The sequence below is a fragment of the Chaetodon auriga genome, chromosome 5, assembly GCF_051107435.1.
Source record: "Chaetodon auriga isolate fChaAug3 chromosome 5, fChaAug3.hap1, whole genome shotgun sequence".
NCBI classification, from domain to species: Eukaryota; Metazoa; Chordata; class Actinopteri; order Chaetodontiformes; family Chaetodontidae; genus Chaetodon; species Chaetodon auriga.
This window is the reverse complement of record NC_135078.1, coordinates 15,691,042-15,718,049: the sequence shown is the minus strand read 5'-3', so window position 1 is coordinate 15,718,049 and position 27,008 is coordinate 15,691,042. Positions and strand designations below refer to the sequence as shown.

General features: G+C 42.5%; 2 protein-coding genes across 2 annotated transcripts in view; both read left to right on the top strand.

Moving 5' to 3' along the window:
* Positions 1-64: 64 nt before the first annotated feature.
* On the top strand, positions 65-3,517 carry pcna (proliferating cell nuclear antigen). Its single transcript, XM_076731841.1, has 6 exons — positions 65-498; positions 1,761-1,858; positions 1,959-2,026; positions 2,122-2,316; positions 2,747-2,870; positions 2,978-3,517. Exons 1-6 carry the CDS (start codon positions 278-280, stop codon positions 3,052-3,054), a joined length of 783 nt encoding a protein of 260 aa, XP_076587956.1. The 5' UTR covers positions 65-277; the 3' UTR covers positions 3,055-3,517.
* Positions 3,518-13,959: 10,442 nt separating this feature from the next.
* Positions 13,960-27,008, top strand: part of kcnip3b (Kv channel interacting protein 3b, calsenilin) — a 41,866-nt gene continuing 28,817 nt past the window's right edge. The window contains exons 1-2 of the mRNA XM_076730980.1: positions 13,960-13,978; positions 17,276-17,373. Of these exons, the coding sequence (XP_076587095.1) occupies positions 17,368-17,373 (6 nt within the window). The 5' untranslated portion in view covers positions 13,960-13,978; positions 17,276-17,367. The remainder of the gene's footprint in view (positions 13,979-17,275; positions 17,374-27,008) is intronic.

Here is a 27,008-nt window from a genome sequence, read left to right as displayed (position 1 = left end):
CCACTGGTTTTAGCGGTTTGGACGCGACAAGGATACGGAAATGACGCAATGACGCCGAGTTATTAAAACTTGACGTTAGCGCGCGCTTACAGCTCAAACCTCCTGTCGGTGCTGAGAGTGGTGTTTGCGTATTGCACCTCTGCTAGTTAACAACACACAAAGACTTCACTTTTACAGAAGTCTCTGCGCTGTTACCTCCATTTTGACGAAGTACCGCTAAAAGCGACAGAAAAGCTCTTCGTTTGAAACTACGCAGGCTTAAAACTCCACAGCAACCATGTTTGAGGCTCGTCTGGTCCAGGGCTCCATCCTGAAGAAGGTGCTGGAAGCTCTGAAGGATCTGATCACAGAAGCCTGCTGGGACGTCAGCTCGTCCGGCATCTCCCTGCAGAGCATGGACTCCTCTCACGTCTCCCTGGTCCAGCTCACCCTGCGGCACGACGGCTTCGACTCGTACCGCTGCGACAGAAACCTCGCCATGGGAGTCAACCTCGGCAGGTGGAGTAAACTTTACGTACAGCTCTTTTAGCCACAGAATATTTGATTTTCTATTCTTCGCCGTCAGTCTGTTTCGTTGTTAGGTTGTTGGCTCGCATAGGAATGAAGCTTCTGCTGACTAATGTAGTTTGACAGGTCGAGTAGCCAGAAATTTATCCACTCCAAAAGTGGATGTAAAAACAATCGAGGTTTTGTTTTAAAGAGCGTTTTTAATCGCATTTCTCGCTGTTGACGTTGCACACAGTTAACTGGTCACTACCGTGTATTTTGTTGGTGCTAGTTAATGATCTCTCTGAGATCTGTAGCTTACAAAGAGAGTGGCCATCTTGGCGGAGTTGCCCGGGCATGTCTCTGCTGCACGAGCTCTCATCCCGTCCACAGTTAACTCTTTACTGTCAGCGTCTAAACAGAGCGGTTCATACACGTTATTTACAAAGACGAGGTGAATGTCACAACACTGTTTTATGTTGAAAATATATGTGGCGCAGTTTGGGAAACAGCTGCAGCCATTGTGATTACGTAGCGACGTCATTTGAGCGCCAAATTCCCGAAAAGGAGGGTTGGCGGGAATTGTTGTTGAACGCGAGAACTTCCGCTTCCGTTTCACTGCCGCCGCTTCGTAACGTATTAAGTTATTCAGCTAGTTTGTTATTTGAATGCAGTAAATGTATTATATCTATATATATATACATATATATTAAACTTAGAAAACATTTAGTTTTAGACATGGTTGTCAACCATTTTTTGTAACTTTAGATTAGAGGTTAGAGACACTGAATAAAGGCTGAAACAACGAGTGAAAATGTGGATTGATCATTCTGTGGACATAAAGCAGCTGTTTTGATAAGGTCTTTGGTTTAGGATCAATTTGAAGATGTTTGCTTGGGCTGTGGATCATTTTCACCAGTTTATGGACTAATTAAGCTGCCATTTAGCACTGTGTCTGCAAAGGAAAGATGAAGTCCCCAGTGACATAATTTGCATTTCATCTGTTGCGGCGGTCCAACACCCAGAGCTCTTACAGTTAACATGCTTATACTTGAACGTAGTGTGGACTATTGATATCATCATTGATGTAATTACTTGTGTTTGATTACTTTGAAGTGATTCATCATGACTCTTGTGTATTTGAAATGTCTTTTTTAACTCAAAATGTGAGGTTTTGGTCTTTGATGTCACAAAATCTGCTCCACATTTTCCAGTGTCTCCTTTGTCGTTTGTCACAGTGTTGACGGGTTTTTTTTCTCCTCATTCCCGCACAGTATGTCAAAAATCCTGAAGTGTGCAGGAAATGAAGACATCATTACCCTCAGAGCAGAAGACAATGCAGACACACTCGCCCTCGTGTTTGAGACACTTAGTAAGTTTTTGAGTCAGTGGTGTTAAAGCTCAACAGATGTGGTTTAATTATGTTTCAGGAATTAACGACATCTTTTCCTTTGCTCTTTTCTCTCTCACAGACCAGGAGAAGGTGTCAGATTATGAGATGAAACTGATGGACCTGGACGTGGAGCAGCTGGGTATTCCAGTAAGTAATTTGTGGCCTGTCCTTGTCTTTGGCCCAAAATATTTTTCACGCACAGAGTTCCTGACGGTTGTCTGTCTGTCCGTCTGTCCCTCCAGGAGCAGGAGTACAGCTGTGTGGTGAAGATGCCCTCTGGGGAGTTTGCCCGTATCTGCCGTGACCTGTCCCAGATCGGTGACGCCGTCATGATCTCCTGCGCCAAGGACGGAGTCAAGTTCTCTGCCTCAGGAGATCTGGGCACAGGAAACGTCAAGCTGTCCCAGACCAGCAACATAGACAAAGAGGACGAGGCTGTGAGTATAATGAGCACTGAGTTGAGTTAAAATCAGAGGAACAGTGGAGCCATGTGATAGTTCTGGCCAATATTTCTGAAGTTATGGTGTCAGCTTTTACTTTATACAGCTAAAGGAAGAACTGGGGTACAAAAAAGAGGCGTTTAAAACTGGTGTTGCCATGACATAGTTTGTCCACCAGAGAGCGTCCACAAGGCTGTATGAAACAAGATTTTAATTAGTTTGGGTTTTCAGTACAGCAGCGTTCACTTGTATAATTTCTGGCAGTCATCATTTCCAGCTTCTCCAGTTTGGGTCTCAACAGCTGGTATTTGGACAAAACAAGCTATTTAATTCAGATCATCCTGTTAATGGCTTTAGAAAGTACTGCTTATTGTTGGGACAGCACATGTGCAATGTTTGACTGTTTGCCTTCACTTCCTGTCTTTAGGTTACTATTGAGATGAACGAGCCTGTCCAGCTGATCTTTGCCCTCAACTACCTGAACTTCTTCACTAAGGCCACGCCGCTGTCCAAGACCGTCACCCTCAGCATGTCTGCTGACATCCCCCTCGGTACGCGCAGCTTTCCTTTAGTGAATGATTAAGTCTTCATTTGGATTTTCAACATCCCTACAAATGTCACCGTGAGCACTAACCTGACTGCTTTTATCTTTCTACAGTGGTGGAATACAAGATTGCTGATATGGGACATGTCAAATACTACTTGGCACCGAAAATTGATGAAGAGGCCTCCTAAGTTTCTTATGACAGCCCCAAAAGGGAGAATAGAGAAAAGCAGGTGACTGAGACTTGTCCTGAGTGATTGAAGGGCTGAGGTGGTCGATGATCACTGATCCCCTCCTGTCTAATGAGACTCACAGCAGATGTCAACTTTTATTAACAGTCAGCAGTCATCCGTATGAAGTGTGCCATCTGTGTGATGTGATGAAGCTGCAGTGCTTTGCCTCTGAAGAGGAGTTCAGAGCGCCCGGCGGTGGCTCACAGTCCTGGTGTAGATTTCAGCACTTGTTCACTCCACTCTGGTGTCTCTCTCGCTCTCTATTTTTGCCCATTTTGGGAAAGCAGATTTCAAATATCCCATTCCTTCTTGTAGATAACGCATTTGTAAATACTTCCCGTGGTTTCGCACTGTCATCCAGCCCCAAATGTTTTTGTATTCATTGATTCAGTCCAAAATAAATGATTCAAATTGTTTCCAATATCCTTTTGTATTTCTGGCATTTGTGGAGAAAGGCTGCACTTAGTTTTAGACTAAAGACACTCACACTGTGCGTATAATACTTTAAAAGGTTTCCAACGTGGACTCATTTTGAATAAGTCTTGGTTTTCAACCTTTTGCCCTCTGTTCACTCGTTAAAACCCGTAGCTAAACTAATGATCACCCTGACACTGAATCTGATGCACCTGCCTGCCACACTTGGCCTGTTGGGGAAACATTACTTCAGCTAAACTTCATTTCCTCTGTATCTTCCTTGTGGTCTTTATGTACACAGAGCAATCAAAGCTATCCCAGTATCCGTACAAACAGCTTGGAGTTTGTTTATGCTACCAGTATGAATTTTGCTGTTTAATCATATTTCTGTTCAACCAAATTACAGGACCTGACGCAGTTTTCTGAAGTGGCGTTTGCTCTGTTTCATGGAACAATGACTTCACTATCACGATATCTCTCGACTTGTCATGGTCGTCAATGGTTTCTATTTGTGAAACAGAGCTATAGTAATGAAAGACCAATAGTGTTTGCATCCCTTTCTGTCAGTTTGAGAGTTTATGCTCAGGCTTGGTAGGCAAAGTTAAAATAATCAAGTACAACTACAGAAGAGTCAGCAAAGGTACGAATCAAAACTACTCATTCTGCAGAAAAATGGCTCCCATGGTGGACAGAGTAGATGTACTTAGTTACTTTCCACCTCTGTCAGGCTGAATGGTTTAAGATGAGGACAGATGCTGCAGCAGTAACCAGGTGTAGCCACAAGGCGGTGCTCTTTTACTGCTTTTGTTTTCCTTTTGCCACAGAGGAAATTACCAGTCAGGTCACATTTGTGCAATCATTTATTCAGATGAAATTTACTCTTAAGCACCTGCAGTTACTCAACATTGAAATGATAATGGCTGTCTGAAACTGTTTCCAGAAAAGTTGGACTGCGCAAAACAAATCCAACAGGATGTGATAACTTTCTGATCCTTTTCGACGTCAACTCAGCTGAAAACAGCACAAAGAACATGTTTAGTGTTTCACCTCATCAACTTCACTGATTTTTATAAATAAATGCTTCTCTAGTGGAACGCTCCAAAAACACCTGATGGAACATTCCACAGGTAAACAGGTTGATTGGTAACAGGTGATAGTATCATGATTGGATATGAAAGAGGCATCCTGGAAAGGCTCAGTCGTTCACAAGCGAGGATGGAGAGAAGTTCAGCTGTCAGTAAACACCGTTTGTTTGCAAATGATTGAACTGTTTTTATATTTTACTCAGCTTCTCAAACGTTTTGGATCAGGGTTGTGTATGCGACTGATAGCCAGTATTAAGCTCATGATGCCTCATTGCACTTCTGCTGTCAGGTCAAATTACCGGGACTGTGATGGCAGCTTACGAGCGCAGGCAGGTCAGTGAGCAAACTGAGTGAAAGTGCTGAATATTCAGAGAATTCACTCAACAGAAACACCTGAGTGTCTGTCTGTCTGTGCAGCTGACTGTTTCAGAGCAGTTGTACAGTCAAACAGTTTAATCCTCAAAGCTTTAATCTGACTGGCAGCCAGATCTGGTACCAGTCTGACCTGAACTACTGTACACAATTTATAATGACGTAATGTGACACGCATGTCAGATCTAAGGTGTCCTTTGTCTGCTTAAGAGAACAGTTCAACAGTTTGGTGACAGACAGATGAAAAGCTTGCAATCATTGCTTGCACTGACATGCAATGAGGTTTCGATATTCTCATCAGTTTTGCTCCCTTTTATTCCCATAAAGAGGCAGTTTCTCATTTTCCAGGCCGTCACTGTGAAATCCGACTGCTCTTAACTGTCCTCCTTGAACAAAGAATGAAAGCAGCCTGAGGTAGAGACGGCAGAGCACAGACGATAACCTCACAGTCGATTGCCGGTAATCCCAGACTCCTCTGGAAAATCAAAATTCATCTGCTGAAAGGGATGGACTGATGAGCCTGCACTCATGCAGCAGGAAAAGAGGATTGTATTTTTTTGTGGATTTATTTATTCCAAATGCATTTGATAATGTGTTTCATAATCTGATATCTGCATGTCTGTTTGACTCGTCTGACTCCACACCGGCTCTCACCAGCTCTCCTCTGTGCTGAAATGTTCCTGAGCCTTGAGAGAGAAGCTGTACTCTCAATGTTGTCTTTTCTAAAACTCAATGTACTGCAACCGCGGGTTTAAGCGATCCAGCCTCAGATAAGAAGCCCGTGTCTTCAGATGCAGAGCAGAGGAAAGAGATGGCCCTGTCATCTTAGGAAGTGACCGATAAAGCAACGTGACGGCGCAGCCATTTAAGCTGCCTCAATATTTAATTAACCACCGCCATCCAGGTTCAAATTAATTTCCTGGAACAGAGCAGAGAGGCTTCAGTCTGACTGGGGTTTCTGCTTCTGAATTGGCCACAATTTCAGACTCCAACTCCAGACATGCCTCATAATGACGAATAACGTCGGAGCTGTAATTATGAGTTCTGTGTAATGATGAGAGCAGATTTAGACTGAAGCAGGCCAGTCAGACAATACGTCTTTACATCAGAGCCACATAACTTTGAAACTTCCATCATTCAAGGGCAGAACTTTTCTGCTGTTCATGACTCAGTTTAGAACGACGGTATTTCACATAACTCTCTTACGCAAAAGCTGGTAATTACTGTCCAGTCTTTATTTAAAAAGCACAACAGACTGCTTATTATCTGTGCCATTTCTGTTTTCCATCTGCCTTTTCAAGCAACTGAAGACACAACACACACACACACACACACACACACACACACACACACACACACACACACACAGAGGTATTACACAAACAATGGCATCTTGGTGATTTACTTGTACTTTCCTCAAATATTTCCATTGCAGGACACTCTCTGACAGCTGTAGGCCCCAGTTACTTCATAGTTCCTGGTTAATTCGACAAATCGTTAAAGCCATTTTTCATGCAAAAATGCTCATCAATCGATGGTTTCATCCTCTCAAATGTGACAGTTTGTCATAAATTACAGGAAGCTGAATGATTTTGAGGTTTGGATTGTTGGTTGGACCAAACGCGACATTTGAAGATGTCACCCTGGGCTTTCCATAATTGGAATGACATTTTCCATTATTTTCTTACACTTTACAAATCAAACTATGACTTGAAATACTTCAAATAAAGAAAATACCCAGCAGATGAATCCATCATGAAAATCACTAGTTGCTGCCATTTCTCTGCATTGATTTTGATACTTTAAAGTAAAGTTTTCCTGCTAAAACTGAGCGAAGCTTAAAGTGAAATTTTGAATGCAGGACTTTTACTTGTTATTTTTATGTGTGTTTTATGTGCAAAATGGACAAAGACTTTATGTTTATGTCACAAAGCGGAAACTTAAAGGGCTTTAACTCCAACACAAACATACTGCTTCAGAGTTAAAGTCACATTAATGGGCCCTGGCTTCGGGCCCACAGGACCCTTTGGTTCTGGTCTAAGATAATCTTTAAGTCTTGATCTTAACATTGTTGATGAGTAAACAAGCAAACCAATGTGAAAACACAAGTTTCAGCAGGCACTCAGACTCTCTTTGATAAAGTAAGAATGAGCAGCATCACTGGTGAATGAGAAAACTTAAGTCCACAGCTTTATTTTGTATTTTATGTCTTTATATTGTAATGTATTCTTAGTGTACTCATATTTGTCTTTGGTGGAGCCTGTTGTGTTCAAGTGAGCCTGATCTCTACAGTAGTTATCATGAGGCTGCATTCCTGTATCTTTCTGACTCTCTTTCTCTTCTGTCTCTGTCTGGCCTTTAAATTGCTTTCTGGAGGCAGGGGATTTCGGCCGGGGAGATAAGGGGAATGGGATGAAACACTCTCATTGGCTGTCTCTCTCTGTGAGGCTGGGGGAGTCTACTGAGCGCTGTACATTTACTGAGACAGAGGAGGTTGTACTCGCTCATCCCTCGGGTCAGTTAGGTTGAGGAGACACTGGCGACATGTTTCAAACCAATTTCAAACTGCCGTCAGCCTTATCTGCAACAAAACAAACCTGAAAGATGTCCAAGCATTCTCTCCAAAGGTATATGTCAGGGCGTGCACCACCAGTGCTGCAGAATGGCTGAAAAGCTTTCTCTGTCTCCACTGTAAACAGCTTTATGTGCATGTTCTTGTGGTTTTCTCCTCTCCTGTCAGGCAGTCAGGTCCTGGAGGGTCGATCCCATTCCAACTCTCAGACCTGACACTCTCTTACATAAGTCCTCAGTGCACTGGTGTCTCTCCACAAGGTTGCATGGATTATTGATGCCAGCACTGAGCAAGCAAGGCATGGCACATGGCAAGGACACAGCAGTCCCACATGCTGCATGATCCACCTGCTTCAAATCACCCTGTCGAACATTTCAGGTCTCGTTCTTTCTATTGCAAAGATGTGGTGGGGATTCCATCTCTTTATGCACACAACCGCAGCCCCCCCATGCATTCATATGACCCTCCTCCGCCTCCTCCTCCTCCTCCTCCTCCTGCATGAGCTTTGATTTCACACAGCGTGCCTCACTGTTGACACACATGTATTCCTGACTATGCTCCGCATGTTGAAGTCGTCCCCGCATGGATTAGCATATTAATGGGATGTCCTCTTTGTCCCTGTTTTCTGTCACTCAGATTCCACAGCAGCGAGGGAGATGACGAGGCGATGCGGATGGGGAGGAAGAGGGAAGGGAAGTGCGGAGACGGAGGAATGTGCTGTCGCATGGGAGCCACACCTGAGTGTAATTGGTACAGGTGGGACAAATAATCGATAATAGTTGATCTTTATATGTTCTCAGTGACAACTGGAAGTTCAGCCTCATTTTGCTTTCCTGAGCTGGAGACAACAAAACAGCTTCAAAGTGTTTTAAATCCCTGCTTCTCTCATCTTGAATCTACAAACCTGATTACATCACTTTATTTGGTGAGGGGGTTTCCAAATTACCATACTACAACAACTGCAGTTTATCAAAATCAGAGAATCAAAATAAAACAGGATACCAGTGAAACTGAATGAATGCATTGGGGGTCTGGAGGCAGGGACCCAAGGGCTCTACTTCACAGGCTCGACTCAGGCCACATGGGACATGGGATGGATCCTCATTGATCTGGGGAGTTCTCTCCTAAGTCAATGAATTAACCACTCTTGAGACGAGGCAAGGGCCCACAAACCTGTCCACACACCAACTTGTGGGATGCTACATGCATGGTAAAGTCTGTTTGGTGGAGGACAAGAAAGTCAGCCATCTTTGAGAATCTGTCTTCACCTGCCTGGGTGTGGACCCAATAGATGACCTGGGAGCAATGACAGCCAGGAACAAACCAGTTCAGGGGACGGCTGTCCTGTACTTGGATGTTAGCATTAGCCTGTCTTGCCAAAGTGGAAATGCACTGTGGTGTTGAAGGCCTGAGTTTGACATCACAGCCGTTGGCATCTCGGGTTTTTGAGCCAGATGTGATCATACTTGAACGAGAGGGTGGAGCTGGGAGGATGTGCATTGCCAGGCCTCTATCCTGATGGGTGTGACTGAGAACCTGAGGGCATGCGGTGGCAATGACCTGTCAATCACAAAGTAGCCATGCCCTTAAGCATACCCTGCTTTACCATATATTTTATTCTAAGTGGGGCCATAATTTACAAAATAAACATCATGCTATGTTGAAGACTTGAAACTAGCATTTGAGAGCATAAACTGTTTACTGAGGTCATAAATCACGTGAGAAGTCATTTTCTCATAGGCTTACATACAATTAGGCTTCTTTTGCACACGTGGAGTCGCCTCCTGCTGGTCAGTAGAAACAGTGCAGATTTAAGGCACTTCCACTTTGGCTTCACTTTGGCCTAAACCCAAAACCAAAACAAAGTCAATAAAGTATTTTTTGGTTTGGCACTGTTGGCACGCAGGGCTTTAGAAAACTGTGCTGTTTTCTTTTATTATTTTTAAATGGACTGATTAATGGATATTGAAAATAATCATCAGCTGCAGCTCTGGTGGAGTTTCATGCTCTCCACTGGGCAGTGCTGTTGCAGAGTGTTGTAGCAGTATTACATGATGGGGTATCATGTGGGGTTTAATAAGATCAGATCAAAGTGCTTTGCTGCTTTGTTGAGCCATGAGAAAGAAACACAGACTCACTCTAACCAGCGTGCAAAGTTCTGCACATCCTTAACAAATGTAGATGCTTCTTCCTTCCTGCTCCTGCGCCTTGCTTCCCGTCACAATCAGATCATTGTCCCCCTTCATCCAGGGATGCCTCAGTTCGCTACTTAGCAACAGTTTCCACGGCTACAAAGTTGCTCCCTGACTCGCACCCACCCTGCCTCCACCATAAGTCACCGGTGCGCCTCTGCTCCTTTGTGTCCACTTCCTAAAGCCTTGTGACAAAGTGAGTGTATTAGTGGAGGTCTGCTGCTTGTCTTCATTGAAAACATCAGGATATCAAACTGTGATCTCGACAAGAGCGTCACTATTTTTTGTCTTTTGCTCAGGAGACATTATCCGTCTCCATACTGCATTCCTCTGCGTGAAGAGATGATTGTGTTTGCTTTTGAGGCTTTTATTGGTCCAAAGGGGGCTGTAAAAACTGTATTGATCACTGTGACAACCTCTTATCAGTTACACTCAGGCACTTTACCTCTGCGTTGTCCTCACAGCCCGAGTGTCAGCGTGCTCTGAGACCATGCTCCTCAGCACTATTGCCACTGAGCTCATCGCTCAGTAAACTGTTCATGTTTCTGAGTGTCATTCACACACACGTCCTCAGGAGGAGAGCAGATGAAAAACAGGTCCACAGGGACACACAGAGATAAGAAAATAATATACAGTAAAGGCTGCTGGGTGCATTCAGACATGAATGCGAAAGCGTTGGAGCCACAGAAAGATCTATTTATATCGCTCCTAAAAATAGACATTCTTCTCCATAGAGACATGAAATCCTTCTGAGCGGCAAATTACTCTCGAGCTGCTGCTGCTGGTGAATGTGTGTGTGTGCGCGTGCATGTGTGTGTGCATGTGTGTTATTCTTCTGTTTCTTCCAAAGGTGAAAGCAAATTACCGACTGTATCATCCCAGCTGTGAGGCTCTTTCTTAGGGAATCTCCGCTCTCCCTCTCAGTCTGCGGCAGACAGGATTTTACAGTGCTTTGATCATCGACCCCAAGTCCCTCCCCCACCTCTTCCTTCTTTCATGGTGATGGGCTTTAAGCCAACAGGCTCGGCTTGGATTCATGCACATTAGTTTACAGTAGCAAGAGGGGGAAGTGTGTGAATCCGTGGCTAATCTGCTGTGGGAGGGAACTGTCAGCCTGATGTTGGAATTGACTCTAATTTTACCTCGTCTAAACAAAAATGCTTATCTAAAATATTAACATTTAGCAGAGATATTTGGATGTTTGTCATTTGTTAGTAGATTGTGTTTCCCAGTACTTTCTGCGTTCACTTTGTGGTGAAATGCCACTGTGGTATCACCCTGCTGCAGCACTGCCTAATGTTGATTTTATAAGCATTAATTTGCCCGACTGACGTTGATTTCAAACACGTTCAATTAATTTAATTTGGCCTTTGAAAATATAATTTCACTGGATGCCAGAAAACTGTATAATATGACTCAGGTGACAGCTGGAAACTCATTGAGTTTTTAATGAAGACTAGTTGATACAAACAGACGAATACTTGATACTATACTTCCTACATATACTTCACTTAGGCAGATAGATGATAATACTTCATTAATCCCAGGAGGAAATTGCAGTGGTACACCAGCTAAATCACATAAAGCACAGACAAATGAGACACTCAAGGAGCTAAGTAGGAGACAGAATACAATAAAAAGCCATATGTGCTGTCTTCCTGTTGTGTTGTGCCTCTTACATCTTTGAGTGTCTCATTTCTCTCATCTTAACTTTTAGATGATGAGCAGCTTCATTTGCATAAAACTGTTTTTGTTTATCTTGTTTTTAAAGTCAAGTGCAAAGTCAGTTTAATGTATATAGCCCATAGTTAAAGGTGAAAAGGAGGGGAGAAACCTGAGAGAGAGCAACAGAGAGGGGATCCCTCTTTAAGGACGCAGAGACATGCTGGAGATGTGCAGAGTCGACAGATGGTTACGATCGGTAATACACAACATGCAGACACAGAATGACAGCATTAAACGGTAAATAGATTGCAAATATTTACAGTATTACTGAATCCAGGACTATGTTTAGGGCCTATCAAGTAAAGTCAAGTCTATTTACATTAAATCTAATTTATTTTATATCATATAAAATAGAGCATGAATGCAAACCCAAAGAGAAGATAGAGAGACAGAAGACAGACTGGCTAGCAACAGGCCTGAGGGAACAGGGAGGTCTTTTAACCACAGTTGTGGTTCATCTCATATCATCAGGCAGCTTGTTCCAGAGAGCGGGTCCACAGTAACTGAGCGGGTACAGTTTGAAGACCAGCGTCTGACGGTCTGAGGGTTGTGGAGGGTTTGTAAGCAGTGAGCAGGTCAGAGATGCATTTAGGAGCTAAACCATAAAGGAAGTGGTAGACAGTGGGCGATACTTTCAAATCAATTCTCTATTCTATTGGTAGGCAGTGCAGTGATCTAAGTATAGGAGTGATGTATTCATTTTTCCCTGTCCCAGTGAGTACTCTGGCTGCAGCACTTTGAATAAACCGTCCCACAGTCTTTTTGGGATGCTCCACAAGAAGGACATTACAGTGCTCTAGCCTGGAGGAGATGAGGGAGGAGACGGCCTGTGCCACACAACCTCTTATCTAAGTCTTGGGAAACTGCCAGTCAACATACGTAGAGACAGTTGATAGACAGCATAACAAAAGCAGATGCTTCCACCGAGCTGTACCTCATCATATAAAAAGCAATTACCAGCATGGAATTAACATGGAATTTGTTATCAGTACAGTGAATAACTGCATGGTTTAATCTGCATCAGCACAGGCACCGCTTCCATCTGCTTCCATGTTTCATGTAGACATAACACAAAAGACACAAAGGGATGAAATCACACACGGGCAATCGATGAAGACTCATCTGATTAGAACGAGAGAAGCGGTTCTCAAACTGAGGGTCAGGACCTCCCAAAGGGGTCGTGAGTTAAATCTAAAGGGGTCATGAGACGATTAATTGGACAAGAGGGAATGAAAAGCAGATTATGCTCCACAAAGCGATGTCTGTGTCAGGCCTTTCTATAATCATCAGAGTTATCTCGTGAAAAACTGGATAGTTTTATCTCTTCTATCTCAAAAATAATCTGAAGGAAAAATCACTGGTAGGTTAAATCATGATATATTTAGCTTATGAGGAGGGGTCCTGAGTTAGGTCCTGAGTTAATCCTTTCTACTACCACACACACGTTAACACATACACACCTGCACAATTTAAATGGCAGGATTGTGTATCTGCTGTAACACACAGCGCTGGCTCCACATCTGTCCCTCCTCTCACACTGTGTTTCCTGTTCGCCTGTTTGCATGATGCTGTCCCTCCTCCTCTTCACCAGAGACTATGGATGTCCCTCGGGAGGGGGGGGGTTTGGGAGGGAGCAGCAGCCAGATTCAACCATTTTATTTCCCCACAGGATCAGAGAGCTGCTGATGATCTTCAACTAGAGCTCTTTCCATCATGTTTGTTCTGTGTGAGTTCAAATGGAGCAAACCCCCGCTCTGATTGTTTGTCCTCCTGAGCCATTCTCTCTGATAACTGTCACCCTTCCTCACTGTGAGGAAGACAAAATCGAATGCTCTGTGTGTGTGTGTGTGTGTGTGTGTGTGTGTGTGTGTGTGTGTGTGTGTCCTGCCTGTGCAAATGTTCACTCTCTCCATCACTCATACATTAATATGCTGTCCTCCATTATTGGCCTCTAAATGATGTTCACCCAATGAGGGTTTGGTGTCAACTGTGAATTTATGTACTTGTGTATCTGTGTGTGTGTGTGTGAGAGAGAGAGAGAGTGTAAGATGGGGCGTTTATTTAACACAGGTAATAATGTTTGGTCTGATAGTATCTAGCAAATGTTTTGAGTTTCAAAGCTGCAGGTGGTGATGGAGGAAGCATTCAGATAATTTACTTTAAACCAGTAATAATAATCCTTTTAAAGTAAAGTCCTGTATTTCCTTTTACTCAAGTGAAAGTACAGAATTATGACAAAATGTACTTAAGGTATCAGAAGTACTCATTATGCAGAATTGCCTCTTTTCTTACATTTTTGATGCATTGATGTACATGTAGGTGAAGTTCACTGCAACTGCTTTATATACTGTTGGAAACAGCGATTCATCATATATTTTATAAGTTGATCATATATTTTGTCAGCAGTTGGAAGATGGAGTTTACATGGAATACGGATGGGATGTCTGTAAAGTCCTCAGAAAAGCTCCATCTGCTGAGGAAGATCTTGTGATACGACTGAAAGCTCCAGAGCAGCTGCTTAGGTGAGTTTGTTTTCGTCAGCTGTTGTTCAAGAGTGGACTTTAGATTTCAACGTGAGTCTTTGCTGTCATTGTATCAGAGACACTATGAACAGTAAACATGCAGAGTCGGTGTACTCACTGCTGTGTTCTCAGCACTTTAGCTTTTAATCTTCCTGTTAAACTAATCTGGAAGATTTTGTTTGCACACATGGTGTGATGGTTTCAGATATGATAGACAAATGGAAGACATGTCTCATTTCATCATTAACCACAGGCTGAGTTTTAATGTTTCCACCCTCGTATGTACTGTGATGTGTTAGAAGTTGTATAAGTAAAGATAATACACAGGGCTTACATAACTGCAGGCTCACCGAAGAAATCTGACTGGAGTTTTGGGGGATGGCGCTGATATTTGAAAGTTTAAAAATAAAGCCCATAATAATGTATCAGCCAGTACCCATTTTTAAACATAAAGGTATATAATATAAATATTTTCAGTGGTGGAATACTAGTACTTATTGTACTTCTGATCCCACTGGGTTCTGGTAATTGAATTATGATGTGTTATCATAGATCAAGCAGCCCAGCAACATATAAAGTGGTTCAAGTGAGCTGCACCTTGACCAAATTGTGACCTTTATTTCTAACAGGGTGTTTCTATTCTGCTGTATTGGTGCTTTTACTGAAGTGAAAGTCATGAGTACTTCTTCCACTGTGAACTGTGAAGATGTGTCTACTCTTGTCAAATCTATCTTGGGTATTTCTGTACTGCAATTTCTTGTTTGATAAATGACTAGCTACTATCTGTCTGACACGGCAATCTGGAAATGGGTCGATTGAGCTCTTATTATTATTAAACTTTACACTGATAAGCTTGAAGCTGTTTTAACATTGACAGCCGTTTGAAGGAGATTTGGGACTTTTTGTCTGCGGGAAGTCCTTTAAGACTTTAATTCTGGATTTTGACAGACTCTGGGACTGACCCTGGGTCAGTTTAAAGCACCGTATTAGTCCCCAGAAAGCTGCATCACTTAGTGGACACTTGCCCCATGACCTCAAGGTGCTGCCAAAACTTTAATTTTATTATATGAAATTTACAAATTTGTCAGCTGTGGATCCTGCATTACTCTGTTCACAGACCACATATTCCTAAATAAGTTGTGTTTATTCAAATTCTGACAAATTAACACAAAGTGTATCTGGGGCATTGTGCAGTTTGCTCTGTGCTCTGTACGTGACAGTCTACTTACCCCTAACTGTTCACTCCCAACATGGGTCCCCTTAATGTTTGTTCATGTGTGAAATTGATGTATTTGTGTTGAATTAATGAATTATCCTTAAAACAGCCTGCTGGCCCTCTCCTCCCTTTTGTTGCATGTTTACAACACTGTATGCTTATGTTTCAATCAGTTTAGCGGTGTTGAAGTCTCCTGAAGTCTTTAGTGTGCTTAAATGATAAATTAAAAGAAAAAAATCGGATTATCTGCCCCTGTGCAAGATGCAAAATTCCTACTGAGGGAAGCAGAGCTGAACTGTGTGTCAGCAGCCTCCAGGTCATAATTTCCCATTTTTCTGTTTACCTCAACTACATCAGAGTCGTTTCCTATTGTAGCAGGTTCAGTTCTTCTTCTACGAGTGGACGTACCGCAGGTTAACTTTGAAATTAAACTCCCATGTGAATTTGTTTTTTCTCAAAATGACCTCTTCAGTGATGTCTTGCTCTTGTGCAAACATATGGAAATGTGCCTTCAGCTTTTGTAGCTAATAGCAAGCAGTTTTATTAGACAGATGGCCTTTCCTCATTCATCCCGCAGGCTATTTACATTTCTTGGCTGTTCATTATGCAATCAGCGCTATGCGCAAGGATGCTTGACCTGGCTTGATTGCTGTTTAGCATGTTGCTACAGTCTCCCTCCGTCTCCCTCGCTCTGCTCTGGGCAGCTTCACAGAGAGCCAAGGTCACCTAAATTGATTCAGTTCCTCACCAAGTACATGGATTCTCCAGCAGGGCTGTAATTGCATTTCTGTACCAATCACTCTAATAACAATCACGTACTGTAATCTAATGCAACACACACACGTCAGCACACACATTCAATCATGTTTCCATCATTTTCACAGGACATTACATTGACTTACATTTATTTCTGAGAGATTTACCCTAATAACTACTTGCTTAACCCTAACCCTTACCAGATCCTTAAGGTTAACCTAAACCTTACCTTAAACCAAGTCTTCACCCAAAGATTTAATGATTTACATGATGGGGACTTGTGTTTTGGCTGCAGTGATCACGACAAAGAGAAGCAAGATAATGAATGAAAAAGATCAGCATCAAAAATTCCATATTCAACAACATGGTGTCAGTTGTTAAATATGGAAGGCATCACTGTCATCAGTGATGCCTCTGTGACAGTCTTAACACAAACTGGACAAGGTATCAGGAGCAATTACCTGATTGGATCTGACTGAAAACCCAAGGACACACCATGGTAGCGCCTTATCAACTACAAGCTAGCCACACCCTAAAGCATTCCCTGTGTTATCATTTATTTTACTCTAAATGCGACAATAATCTACAGAATGAACAACCTGCTGAATTGAAGAAGACCTGAAACTAGTCATCGAGACCATGATTTCGTCAGGAAGCTGTTTACTTTGGGAATAAATCAAGTGAGAAGTGGGGTCATTTCCTCATAAGCTTTCATACAGACTTCCATTTGCAGCCAGTGTGGTCGCCCCCTGTTGGCCATCAGAAAGAAGGCATGTTTAAGGCATTACCTCATTGGCTTCACTTTGTAGATCCAGAAGCTCTGTCCCCTCATTAAACTGTCTATGATTTACAACCAGTAAATACCAATCAATACATTGTTTATAACACGCTCTATTAAACACTACATATGTTCTACATGATAACAGGTATGTTGTCATATATTACCAATAATTCATTAACTGTTGGATGCATCATGATTTACACTTATTATAGTGTGGCGTATAACTGTATGAAGTATGAAATGCATATAAACCCATAAAGTGTGTCCCTAAATGGACTGTATATGCAAAAACTCATATGATGTTCCAGATCAGCGTCAGTCCAGGTGTTCACCCCCCCAGCAGGTAACACTTTAGGCTGATATATTAGGAGAATTAAATCCGCTGCCAGCCTGTTGACTTTAACATCATTACGCTGTAAAAGATGAAGGTCCACTTGTTTCCTCTGTGGCTGCACCCCTCACTCCACCCCCACCTCCTCTTCATCCTCGTGTGTCTCTGTGTGTGTGTGTGTGAATGTGTGTGTGCGCATTCCTTCGCATCCAGTGGAGCGGCAGTCGGAGGTTGAGGGTCCGTGCAGAGAGGACACAGTCGTGCAGAAACCAGCCATCAGTGTCGCCGTTACAACACAGGGAAACATGCAGGTAAGACAATAAAGATTCTCATCTCATACTCTTATCCGACAGGACGACAGGTTGGAAACGTTTATGTTTTGGGGTTTTTTGTTTTTTTTTTCGCAGGTGGCAAAAAACAAAAAAACGCGTCTTAAGTTAAATCAAAAGCCAGGATCTGCTCGCCAGGGAACTTGTTCGCTAAATTGATATTTTCATCTTATTTTTTTAATTCCTCCACGACCCTCAGCGGCTCCTTTGCTCCCACTTTGCCGAGAGCTGAGTTTCGGAGCGAAGTTATGTAATTGCAGCCCTGCTGGAGGCTGTGGAGGAGAGACGCTTCTCTGCAGACGGCTTCCAGCAAGTGTCACTTGGCATCAGGTCTTCCGAGGCGACTTTCCTCCCTCTCACTCCTGGTTTATCTGTGAGAGGGATTTTTTTCTCTCTCCATGTGGCTCCAAATGTTTCACGCGTGACTAAAAAAAAGAAATCAGTATCAGGCTTAAAATCCGCACAGCGTGCCTTAAATCCCCATTTCTGGGAAGAGGAGGGAGATTGTGTTTGTAATTCTGCCTCTGCCTGTTTGCCTGAAACAATTTAGCAGATCTGTCCTTAGCAACAAGCAGCCTCTGAGCCTAAATCCGAGTTAATACTGTAAAGTAAAAGCCCAGCCTCCCTGAAGTGACTTCCAACACCTTGCAAGGCATTGCTCATTGATATTCCCAGAATGCTCCGTTTGAGGTTCCCATGTTTCTCATGGTGGGCTGGAAAACAGGGAAAACCTGTTACTGCAGATGTAAATGAAGTCCTCTTAGGAAGGATGGCACCTCCTCTCACATGGTTGCGCATTGTTCAGTAGGAGAAAGGAAGCTGTGTTTAACCTCAGAGTTTACTTGTTTGTGCACGGATGCAACCATAGGATCACTGACAGTAGACAAATGGTCTCTTCCTGCACACACCCACCTCTGGATGAGCACAAACATCTGCATGAACGCATGTCTTGGTAGTGCAATTCTGGTTGGATGTTGAAGTAGTGAGAACGAGACTTCTCTGTGAATGATGAAGCTCATCATCGATCACTGCGTGAGTCAGTCTGTCAGTCAGTGAATCGGTCAATCAGTCACACAAATGTAATCAGATGGAGAGCTGAGCGCCGCAGGCTTCAGTGTGTGCATTGATGCATCGATTTGCATGCATGTGCACTTGTTTTTATATTTGTTCACGTCTTGGGGTCATTATGGTCTTCGTTTGTAATGGCTTGAAAGTATTAATTATTATTGGGGCTGTAACAACCGATTGTTTTCTTTATAGGTTAATCTGCAGACTGTTTTCTCCAGTAATCAGTTAATCGTTTCGTCGTTCTTCGTTTAACTGTCAGCTAATTGTGAAAAATGTCAAACAGTCAAAAACCCAAAGACGTTCAGTTTGAATGTACAGAAGAATAAAAAAATCAAATAATATTAACATTTAAGAAGATGAAACCAATGGAATTTTGCCATTTTTTCTTAAAATAATGATTGATTATCAGAATAGCTTCAGGTTAATTTTCTGTCGGTTCATTGTTCTCTCTGTTTATTTTCTCAGTCAATCGGTGAATCCTTTGACCTGTGAAAAAAATCAATATGTGGCTGATTGATTGTTTCAGCTGTAATTCTTATTTTTTTCTGGGCTTTGAAATCTCTCATCTTCCACATATGCACTAAACCGAAGTCAAATTTAATATGTACAAACACAAATTATGAGTATCAGTGGCCTTTCTTCGCACCAGTTTGACACCTGCTGCAGCACCTCTCTGTCAACATTTGAGTTTTCTTTTCTCTCCTCCCTCTCTGAGTATTGACATGCAGGTGTTTGAATTAAATCAGGCTGTGAGGCATCAGGGTGCCTGATATTTCAGTGTGTGACTCACTTGTTTTTTGCCAAAGAATGACTGTATGATCAATAGGGTTTTTAGTTGTTCGCTCGTTCTGAGTCATTTTCAGTGAGCTCAGGGTGGCTGTCACAAAGAATCCTAAAATCCAACAAATTCTTATTTATAACATCATGTATCAGATCTTTCATGCGCTTGAAGAAAAGGCTTGGTCTGTTCCAAGAATTGCTTTGAGCTGAGGTCTTGAATTATCGATTTAGTGATCCCGTGTCCACCACTTCTACTTCTGCTAACAAGTGTTGTCTGTGTAGCCAAAGCCTGATACATCTTTTTGCTCTGTGCCATAGAGGTGATGGTTGACTGGCTGACGTGTCCCTTCACTGTAATGAGCCTCGGCAGTGCAGCTTATTTTGACTCAATCCCACATACGCTGTCCCCACAAATGCACTATTTACTCCTGATTAACGTTTAGTCCTGAGTAACTTCTGCTTAAAATTAGGAAATTATTTTCAAAATGAACGTACTCTATGTGATTGTAAACGGTTTTAAAGATTTCCATCTTAAGTAACAACTGTAGGGCTTAAGGCTAAGAGCCAAAAATATGCTGGTGAGCTTGGAAATGCTCAGAGTCGAACTAAAATCTGATTTATGCAGGAGCTGTATGTTAAGGAGTACGGAGCCTACACATGAAGCTATGCTAGCTACAGAGTTACCACAGGTGGACACCACAAGGACTGTGATCGGTCAGTGGAGATGGTTGATTGTGAAGACTTTAAGGAAGTTGAAGACAGCTTCCTGCTCCTTTTCAACACACATCCGGCATTTCCACCACAAACCCTCCTCTCACCTGTCACTCTGTATCACAGTGAGTGAATGAACATAACACAGCCATCGCACAGGTGAAGTCTCCAATTCAGTAATGATACTGGGGATGAAACCGTGGCGTCAGAATATCACAGCCCATTGTCGCTGTTTATTAGAAAGTGAAAGGAAGCAGTTACATATAATTGAAGCAGCACGTGGTCTGACCGTGTACTGTTAACGAGTGATACCAATGAGGGAAACCTACGGTATAGATTCGTCCCCTTTGCATCAACCATAAATCTGTGCTAACGTATTGATGGTTTTAGCCTTTTCATGGGATTTTTTGGCAGTAACAGAAGTATTGAAGATCTTTATCCTCAGCAGCTTCAACACCAGTACTAGTGGGCTTTGTCACTTATGAGTAAACACGTTTTGAAGAATTTGCTCAAAGAAGTCATCTTTCTTGAGAGGACAATCTCATATAATCAGCAGCTATGGATTCTGTTATTCTGTCGTGTTTTCAGTTATTGGTTCTGCCTTAGATGGAAAGAGATGATGTATTATGTTATTTATTTGTCAATTACTGACCCTCATCTGTGATTGAAATGTTGTGCCCCGGGAAGGCAAAACCAGCCCACAGTGGCTTTTCTCTTATTCTGATTCTCGTCTCATAACCCTGCTGAAGGTAAAGACTGCTGTCTCACTGTGAATTGAAGGCTCACCTCGCAAGTATTTTACGGTGGACTTTTCCTTTAAGAGGCTCAGTCTGATGATGCAGCTTTCCACAGCATGTCAATCAAAACAGTCACACACAGTCAACCCGCACAGATCATTGACACCACACCAGACAGGCTGACGGCAGCACGCACACACACGCACACACACACATACAGTGCATTGTGCTACACCTGATATAGCATCTGAGGGACCCACCTGTTCAATAGGTGGTGTGATTGGTAGATTTAAATAATTAAACAGGTCTGGTAACTGTATCCTTTAAAGTGGGAACGGGGATGGGCCCCACACACCTCTGATCCAACTTCAACATCAAACGCAGAGCATTTCTTCACAGTACTGCAGAGAAACAGTGCATCGGCAGACTTTTTAGCTAGTGACTAAAATGGCCTTTTTTTCCCTGAAATCTTCATTTTATCTCACCATAGTTTCATTTTCTCAGGCTATGGGTTTTAAAAAGGGGCATATTTATATCTATTATTTAGTAAATGAGCTTTGATTCGGTAAAGTCGCCCAAATGGAGGATTTTTCTCTCTGCTGCATATGGAAGTTAGTGCGCATACAGAAACACACACAAAGCTTCACGCACCCACAGTAATATTGACCTAGAGGGGAAAAATGCAGTGAGGTGAAAAGATGCTGCTGTAAAATATCAATCACTGATCAGTTAATGCTGTGATGTTCATACACAGTATCTGCATTATCTGTCAATGTACTTGTTGACCTACACGAAGAGGAATGACAGGATCTGATGTGTTTGACATGGACTGATTTGTGTGTGTGTGTGTGTGTGTGTGTGTGTGTGTGTGTGTGTGTGTGTGTGTGTGTGTGTGTGTTAGAGGGAGAGGAGGAGGAGCTGATAATTGAAACATGGCTCGTCTATTGCTTGGAGCATCCCCAGAGTATTAATTCTTTCTCCACATGAAGGCTCACACATCAATATGATACTCTTTCTCTCGCACTCTCAGTCACACACACACACACACACACACACACACACACACACACACACACACACACACACGCAGCATGCAGTCCATATGGATGTGCCATCCTCCCACAGACACACTGATTCACACTGACAGCCATACTGAGAGGCTCAAGCAGACAGGACACAAATAGTATCAGCTCTCGACCATCGGCCTGCATATTTTCTTCAGAATGCAGCAGGCTTCATGTAAGGAGTCGACTAGACGCAGCCTTATTTTATATACAGTGATTTAGATATTTTCTATCAAATCTCAGGAAAGGTTGCAGCTGGTTAGACGGCACATATTGAAAAGTTAACATCCAAATAACCATCTGTCAGGCAGTCTTTCAGTCAATTGACTCAACTTCTTTTTGTTTTCCATAAAAACGTATTTTTGCTTCGTCTTCATTGTTTGTTTTCTGTGTTCTTCCATTGTTAAGTTGTTTTTTTTTATCTATTAAGACAAATGACAGTATGAGGAAAAGATCTATTACAAAAGGTTAAAATCACTGTATTGTCACTGTAACTGGTAAAGTGGAGTATGGGACTTTTACAAAAACATCCATTACAGTCAAGCTGTAGTCATTGCTCTCCCATAAAATTGAAGGAGCAGAAGCACACACACACACACACACACACACACACACACACACACATATATATATATATATATAAGATGTATATGTTAGGCCTTCATCAGGTCAGGCAAACATCGCCCACATCCTTCAAACTCCACCATCAGTCTGTAGCACCGTCAGTCTGTGACGAATTTGAAGAAGCATGCAACCTTTTCTTTTTTTTGCCGCCCATCATTTTATAAACTCGAGGGAGCACTTTATTCCAACTTACTTTGCTACAAATCTCTTCCATGTTATTTGTCAACACATATCTGCAACAGAAGGAGCTAACTCCCAGTGAAACTGTGCGTTGTTCTTATGCTGCTTCACACCTGCATGGAGGAGATTTGAGACCCCCTCGCCTCCCGCACACAGCTCGGCTTCCTCTGCAGGAAATCCCGGGTGGTAGAATTTATGTGCATGGGTTTTTTTTATCAAGTATTTACTGTATCTCTGCCTTTGTGCTGTCAGTACTTGTCACCGCGCTCCTCCTCCTGCCTGCTCGCCTCATTTCTCTACATATTCAAGCACACATGGGCTTACATACAAAGAGACGCACACACAAAAACACACACACTGTCATTCACACACTATCAGAGACTGAGTCTACCTCCCTTATGTTTAGATCCCAGTTGGTATTTCTGCTTCACCTGGACAGTAGTCTGGTGACAGGTGACATGGTGAGAGGGGAGGGTGAGGCGTGTGTGTGTGTGCGTGTGCGTGTGCGTGTGTGTGTGTGTGTGTGTGTGTGTGTGCGTGTGTGTGTGTGTGTGTGTGTGTGTGTGTGTGTGTGTGTGTGTGGGCGGGTGGGTGGAGCAGAGATGGAGAGAGTGATTGACTGTGAAATAAATTGGAAAGAATGAAGAGGTGAGGAGATGGAGGGATGAAGGACAGATTTATGCTGCCTTCCAGGGTGAAGTGGAATAATAAATATTAATATGAATGGCTGATTAAATGACTGTTGTTGTTTTTCACTTTTTCCTCTGTATGCATGTTTGTCTGTGTGTGTGTGTGTGTGTGTGTGTGTGTACTCTCATTTTAATTCCAAGTGAAATTAGGTTAGGTCTTTGAATTATAGCCCAGTGGATCAATTAGATCTCCACAGTTTTATGACGGAGTGTTGAGCAATAAGCAGATATTGGAAGAGAAAGGGAGCGTAGGAAGGGAAGCTTGTGGTTGGATTTCTGGGATGAGCAAGGAAGAGGGGAAAATGTGTTCAAATTGAATAACCTTTTAAAAAAAGATTTCCTGGTAACTATCAGCTAATAATGCAGCTGGTGTAGGACTGGCTATGGGTGTGGCACTTAATGGCTAAATATTAATGCTAAAAGACGGAGGCTAAAGCTAACAGAAAAGAAGTTGTTGGCATCAGCTACGTTACACATGGCTACAATAAACAGTAGAATGTTGAAAACCAGAAACAACACAAGTCGCCCAAACCACCTGAGAGAGAAATGGAAATGGAAATAAAGACACAGCATTGTTGTGTTGCAGTTTACAAGTATTTGGCGCTAATATTTCATTCTAATCAGAACCTTGTTAGCTCCTTAACTTACATGCTTGTGTGCATTTTCAACCAGCACCCCGTAAAGGGCAGGACAGAGCTGCTAGCGTTAGGCTAAAGCCCTGGAATGCTTGGTTACTGTAGGCGGTTAGCTGGTAAGTCAGACATGCTAACAATTGTAGCTTATGTTAGAGCAGACAAACACACTGCTTCATCCAATTTTACACTTCCGCCCATGTTTTTGGCTTTGGCAAAGATAAAAAACAAAACACTAAGCTCTCAAACCATATCACTTGTACTGTAGTACAATGCAGAATTATTCCTCACTTAGTTGAACCCAGGATTGTTGTGTTGTTTGAGGCTCGTTTGACCTTCTGTATACGGTGCCATTGTGCTGCAGTGTGTGTACGTGGGCGGTTGCTGTATGTGTGACAGATGTAAAGAAAGATATATTTGGGAATGTGTGTGCGTTCAGATCTCAGTGTATTTATAGTCTGCGCTTGTGCCTGCTTTAGTGTCACCGCTCTGAATGCTCGTCTATAGGTGCGTCGTGGAGGCGTCCGTGTCGTCTCACGCAGGTTTGCCTGGTTATTTTTGTAGATTTGCACACTTCAGATGTCCTCACAAGGGTAGAATATTAAACTCAAGTAGTGCAGCTGCACAGAGGCTAATTTTTGACAAAACTGTTGAAAGCTCCGTGACAAAATGTATGAAAGAGTGTGATATTCCCTTCTCTGATGGCACAGACAATTATCAACCCTCAGTGAGCTGGGCTGTTGTTGTTGTGTCTAAATTAGCTTGTCTAATATTATTCAGGCTGGCATTCGATAGTCAATTGCTTTTGTTTCTGGTTCATATATATGCCCGATCTGCTAGTATTCCACTCTAACAATCTCTTACTGGAACCTTTATCTCCTTTGTCTTGATTTATTCGCACAGAACAGTGTACAGAACATTCAGGTACTCAGGAACTTAAAGTCCTTTGAATGTTGATTTTTGAGGTTTATTTCTTTAATATAAGTTTCAAATATTGTATACAGGGCTTAAAGGGATTGTGATTTTATAAGTAGATTAAACATTGGATCAAGATTCATTAAAATGCAAATGAAAACTAACAATTAATATTAGTTTGTCCTCATTCAGCTACAACTGGATATAATAATATATGTTTTTTTAATATCTTACTTAAATAAATACAAATATGTTTGTTTGTTTGTTTGTTTTTCACTTGTATAAGAACTTTGTCTGAATAAAATACATCCTAAAATTAGCAAGATGCTCATTTAGATTAGAATCTGTCTGGTCAAGGAATGACAAAAGTAGACCACCAAGCCTTCAGTGATTGGTTCAGAGTACGTTTTTACATCCTCTGTGACTCGAGGATTTTCCCTGCAGTGACATGCTTAAGAACATTTTGACCTTGAGGAGGCAGTCAGGAAGAACAAATGAAACTCTACTGGCTGAGTTTGACTCTCAGACAAAGTGTGAGTACACGTGAGCTGGGACATTATAGCGGAACAGGAGACAGACAGAGACATGCTGTATCTCTGCTGTGGCCTGGTAGAATGTTAATCACATATAACTTATTAATGGAAGCTCCCAGCCGCTAATGTGACATTACAAGAATACAGCTCTCTCTTTCTTTGTCTCTGGTCCCTTTCCACCACTCTGTCTCTTCCTTCTTGTACAAAGTTTGAAATGTAAGTATAATAATTGAAAATGTTAGAAAAAAAACAACAACAAATGGTTTACTGCATAGTGACGTTAATAAAAGCTAATAAAAATCAAATCAAAGTCAAAATGAGCAGTCAGATTTTGAAGGAGTTCGGTGCAGTTTTATCAGTTACTCCTCATGTTTTCCCTCAGGCTGTGGCATATTTTGCTGCTTCCATTGCAATGTCAGCTTTTTCCCCAAGGTAAATATTGAATTTTGGTTTGGACTGAAAGTCTGTTGAACCCCAGGTATTTGAGTTTTATTTCAGTAAAGGTTTTGATGCCTGTCTTTTTACAGGTTGCAGTGTGGCAGGAAGTGCTGCTCTGCTTCTGCCTCTTGCCGGCAGAAGTATGTTTTCCCTTGATTGCCATGTCTGTCTGTGCCCACCGGTCTCACTGACCAGGCTGTGGTCACTCAGTCTGCAGTTCATGTCCTTCTCAGTTTCCGGTCGCTCTGGTGGCCACATAATCTGACACTCTCTATTTTGGTCTTTTTTATATATTTTTTGGTCTATATTCTCTCTCCGTCTCTCTCTGTTGGGTACAGTAGACTAACAGTGAGAAGACCTCATGTAATGAGGTCAGAGTTTACGCTTCATATAAACCAACATTCATTGAACCAACAGCACAGTCCCTGATCTTTAATAATTTATGGCAAAGCATAGCGATGTGCACCACGTCGCTGCTATGTGTTTGCTTTGAGCGTTATGGGATATGGGTATATGCTCTGCTTTATAGGATGTGCGTGCGTGCGTGTGTGCGTGCGTGCGTGCGTGCGTGCGTGTGTGCAGTTCGGAGGATGTTGCAGGATGTTCTGCAGACATTACAAGAGGCAAGTACTGCCCCAGGACAAAGCTTGCTGAACTGTTGAGAAGAAACATAAGATAAAATATATGAGTTGATACTGTGTATGTGTGTGTGTGTGTGTGTGTGTGTGTGTGTGAGAGTGTGAGAGTGTGAGAGTGTGAGTGTGCATGCGTGTGTGTGGGTATGTGTGCCCTATGATTGTGAGTCTGCCTGTGTGTCCGGTGTTCCGTGAATAAACACCTAATGTAGCGCTGAATTTTCGTGTGTTTACACTGTGTCTGTCTGCATCTGTTTGTCTCGCGGCCTCCTCTTTCCAATTTGTGACTTCCACTGAAAAGCCACACTGAAAACAATTCTTTCTCCTAATTCAGTTCTCCGCAGCAGCGAGTCACTGCTGAGCTCACTCCTCACGCCTTTTCTCATATTACACCTCTGTGCTGTGCCACGGTTGATCTGTGAATAAATAGATGTTGGGATAAATAGAATAGTTTCCGTCATCTCTCTCCATTTCGGTGTGTTGTCATTATGTCACGAGCCAGTTTGGCTCTGTGTGTTGGTGTGAGTGTGTATCTATGCAGATGTTCACTCCTCTCTGTGTACATTTCTCTCCTCGCAGGCTTCCTCCTTTCCCGCCCTTTCCTCTCTCAT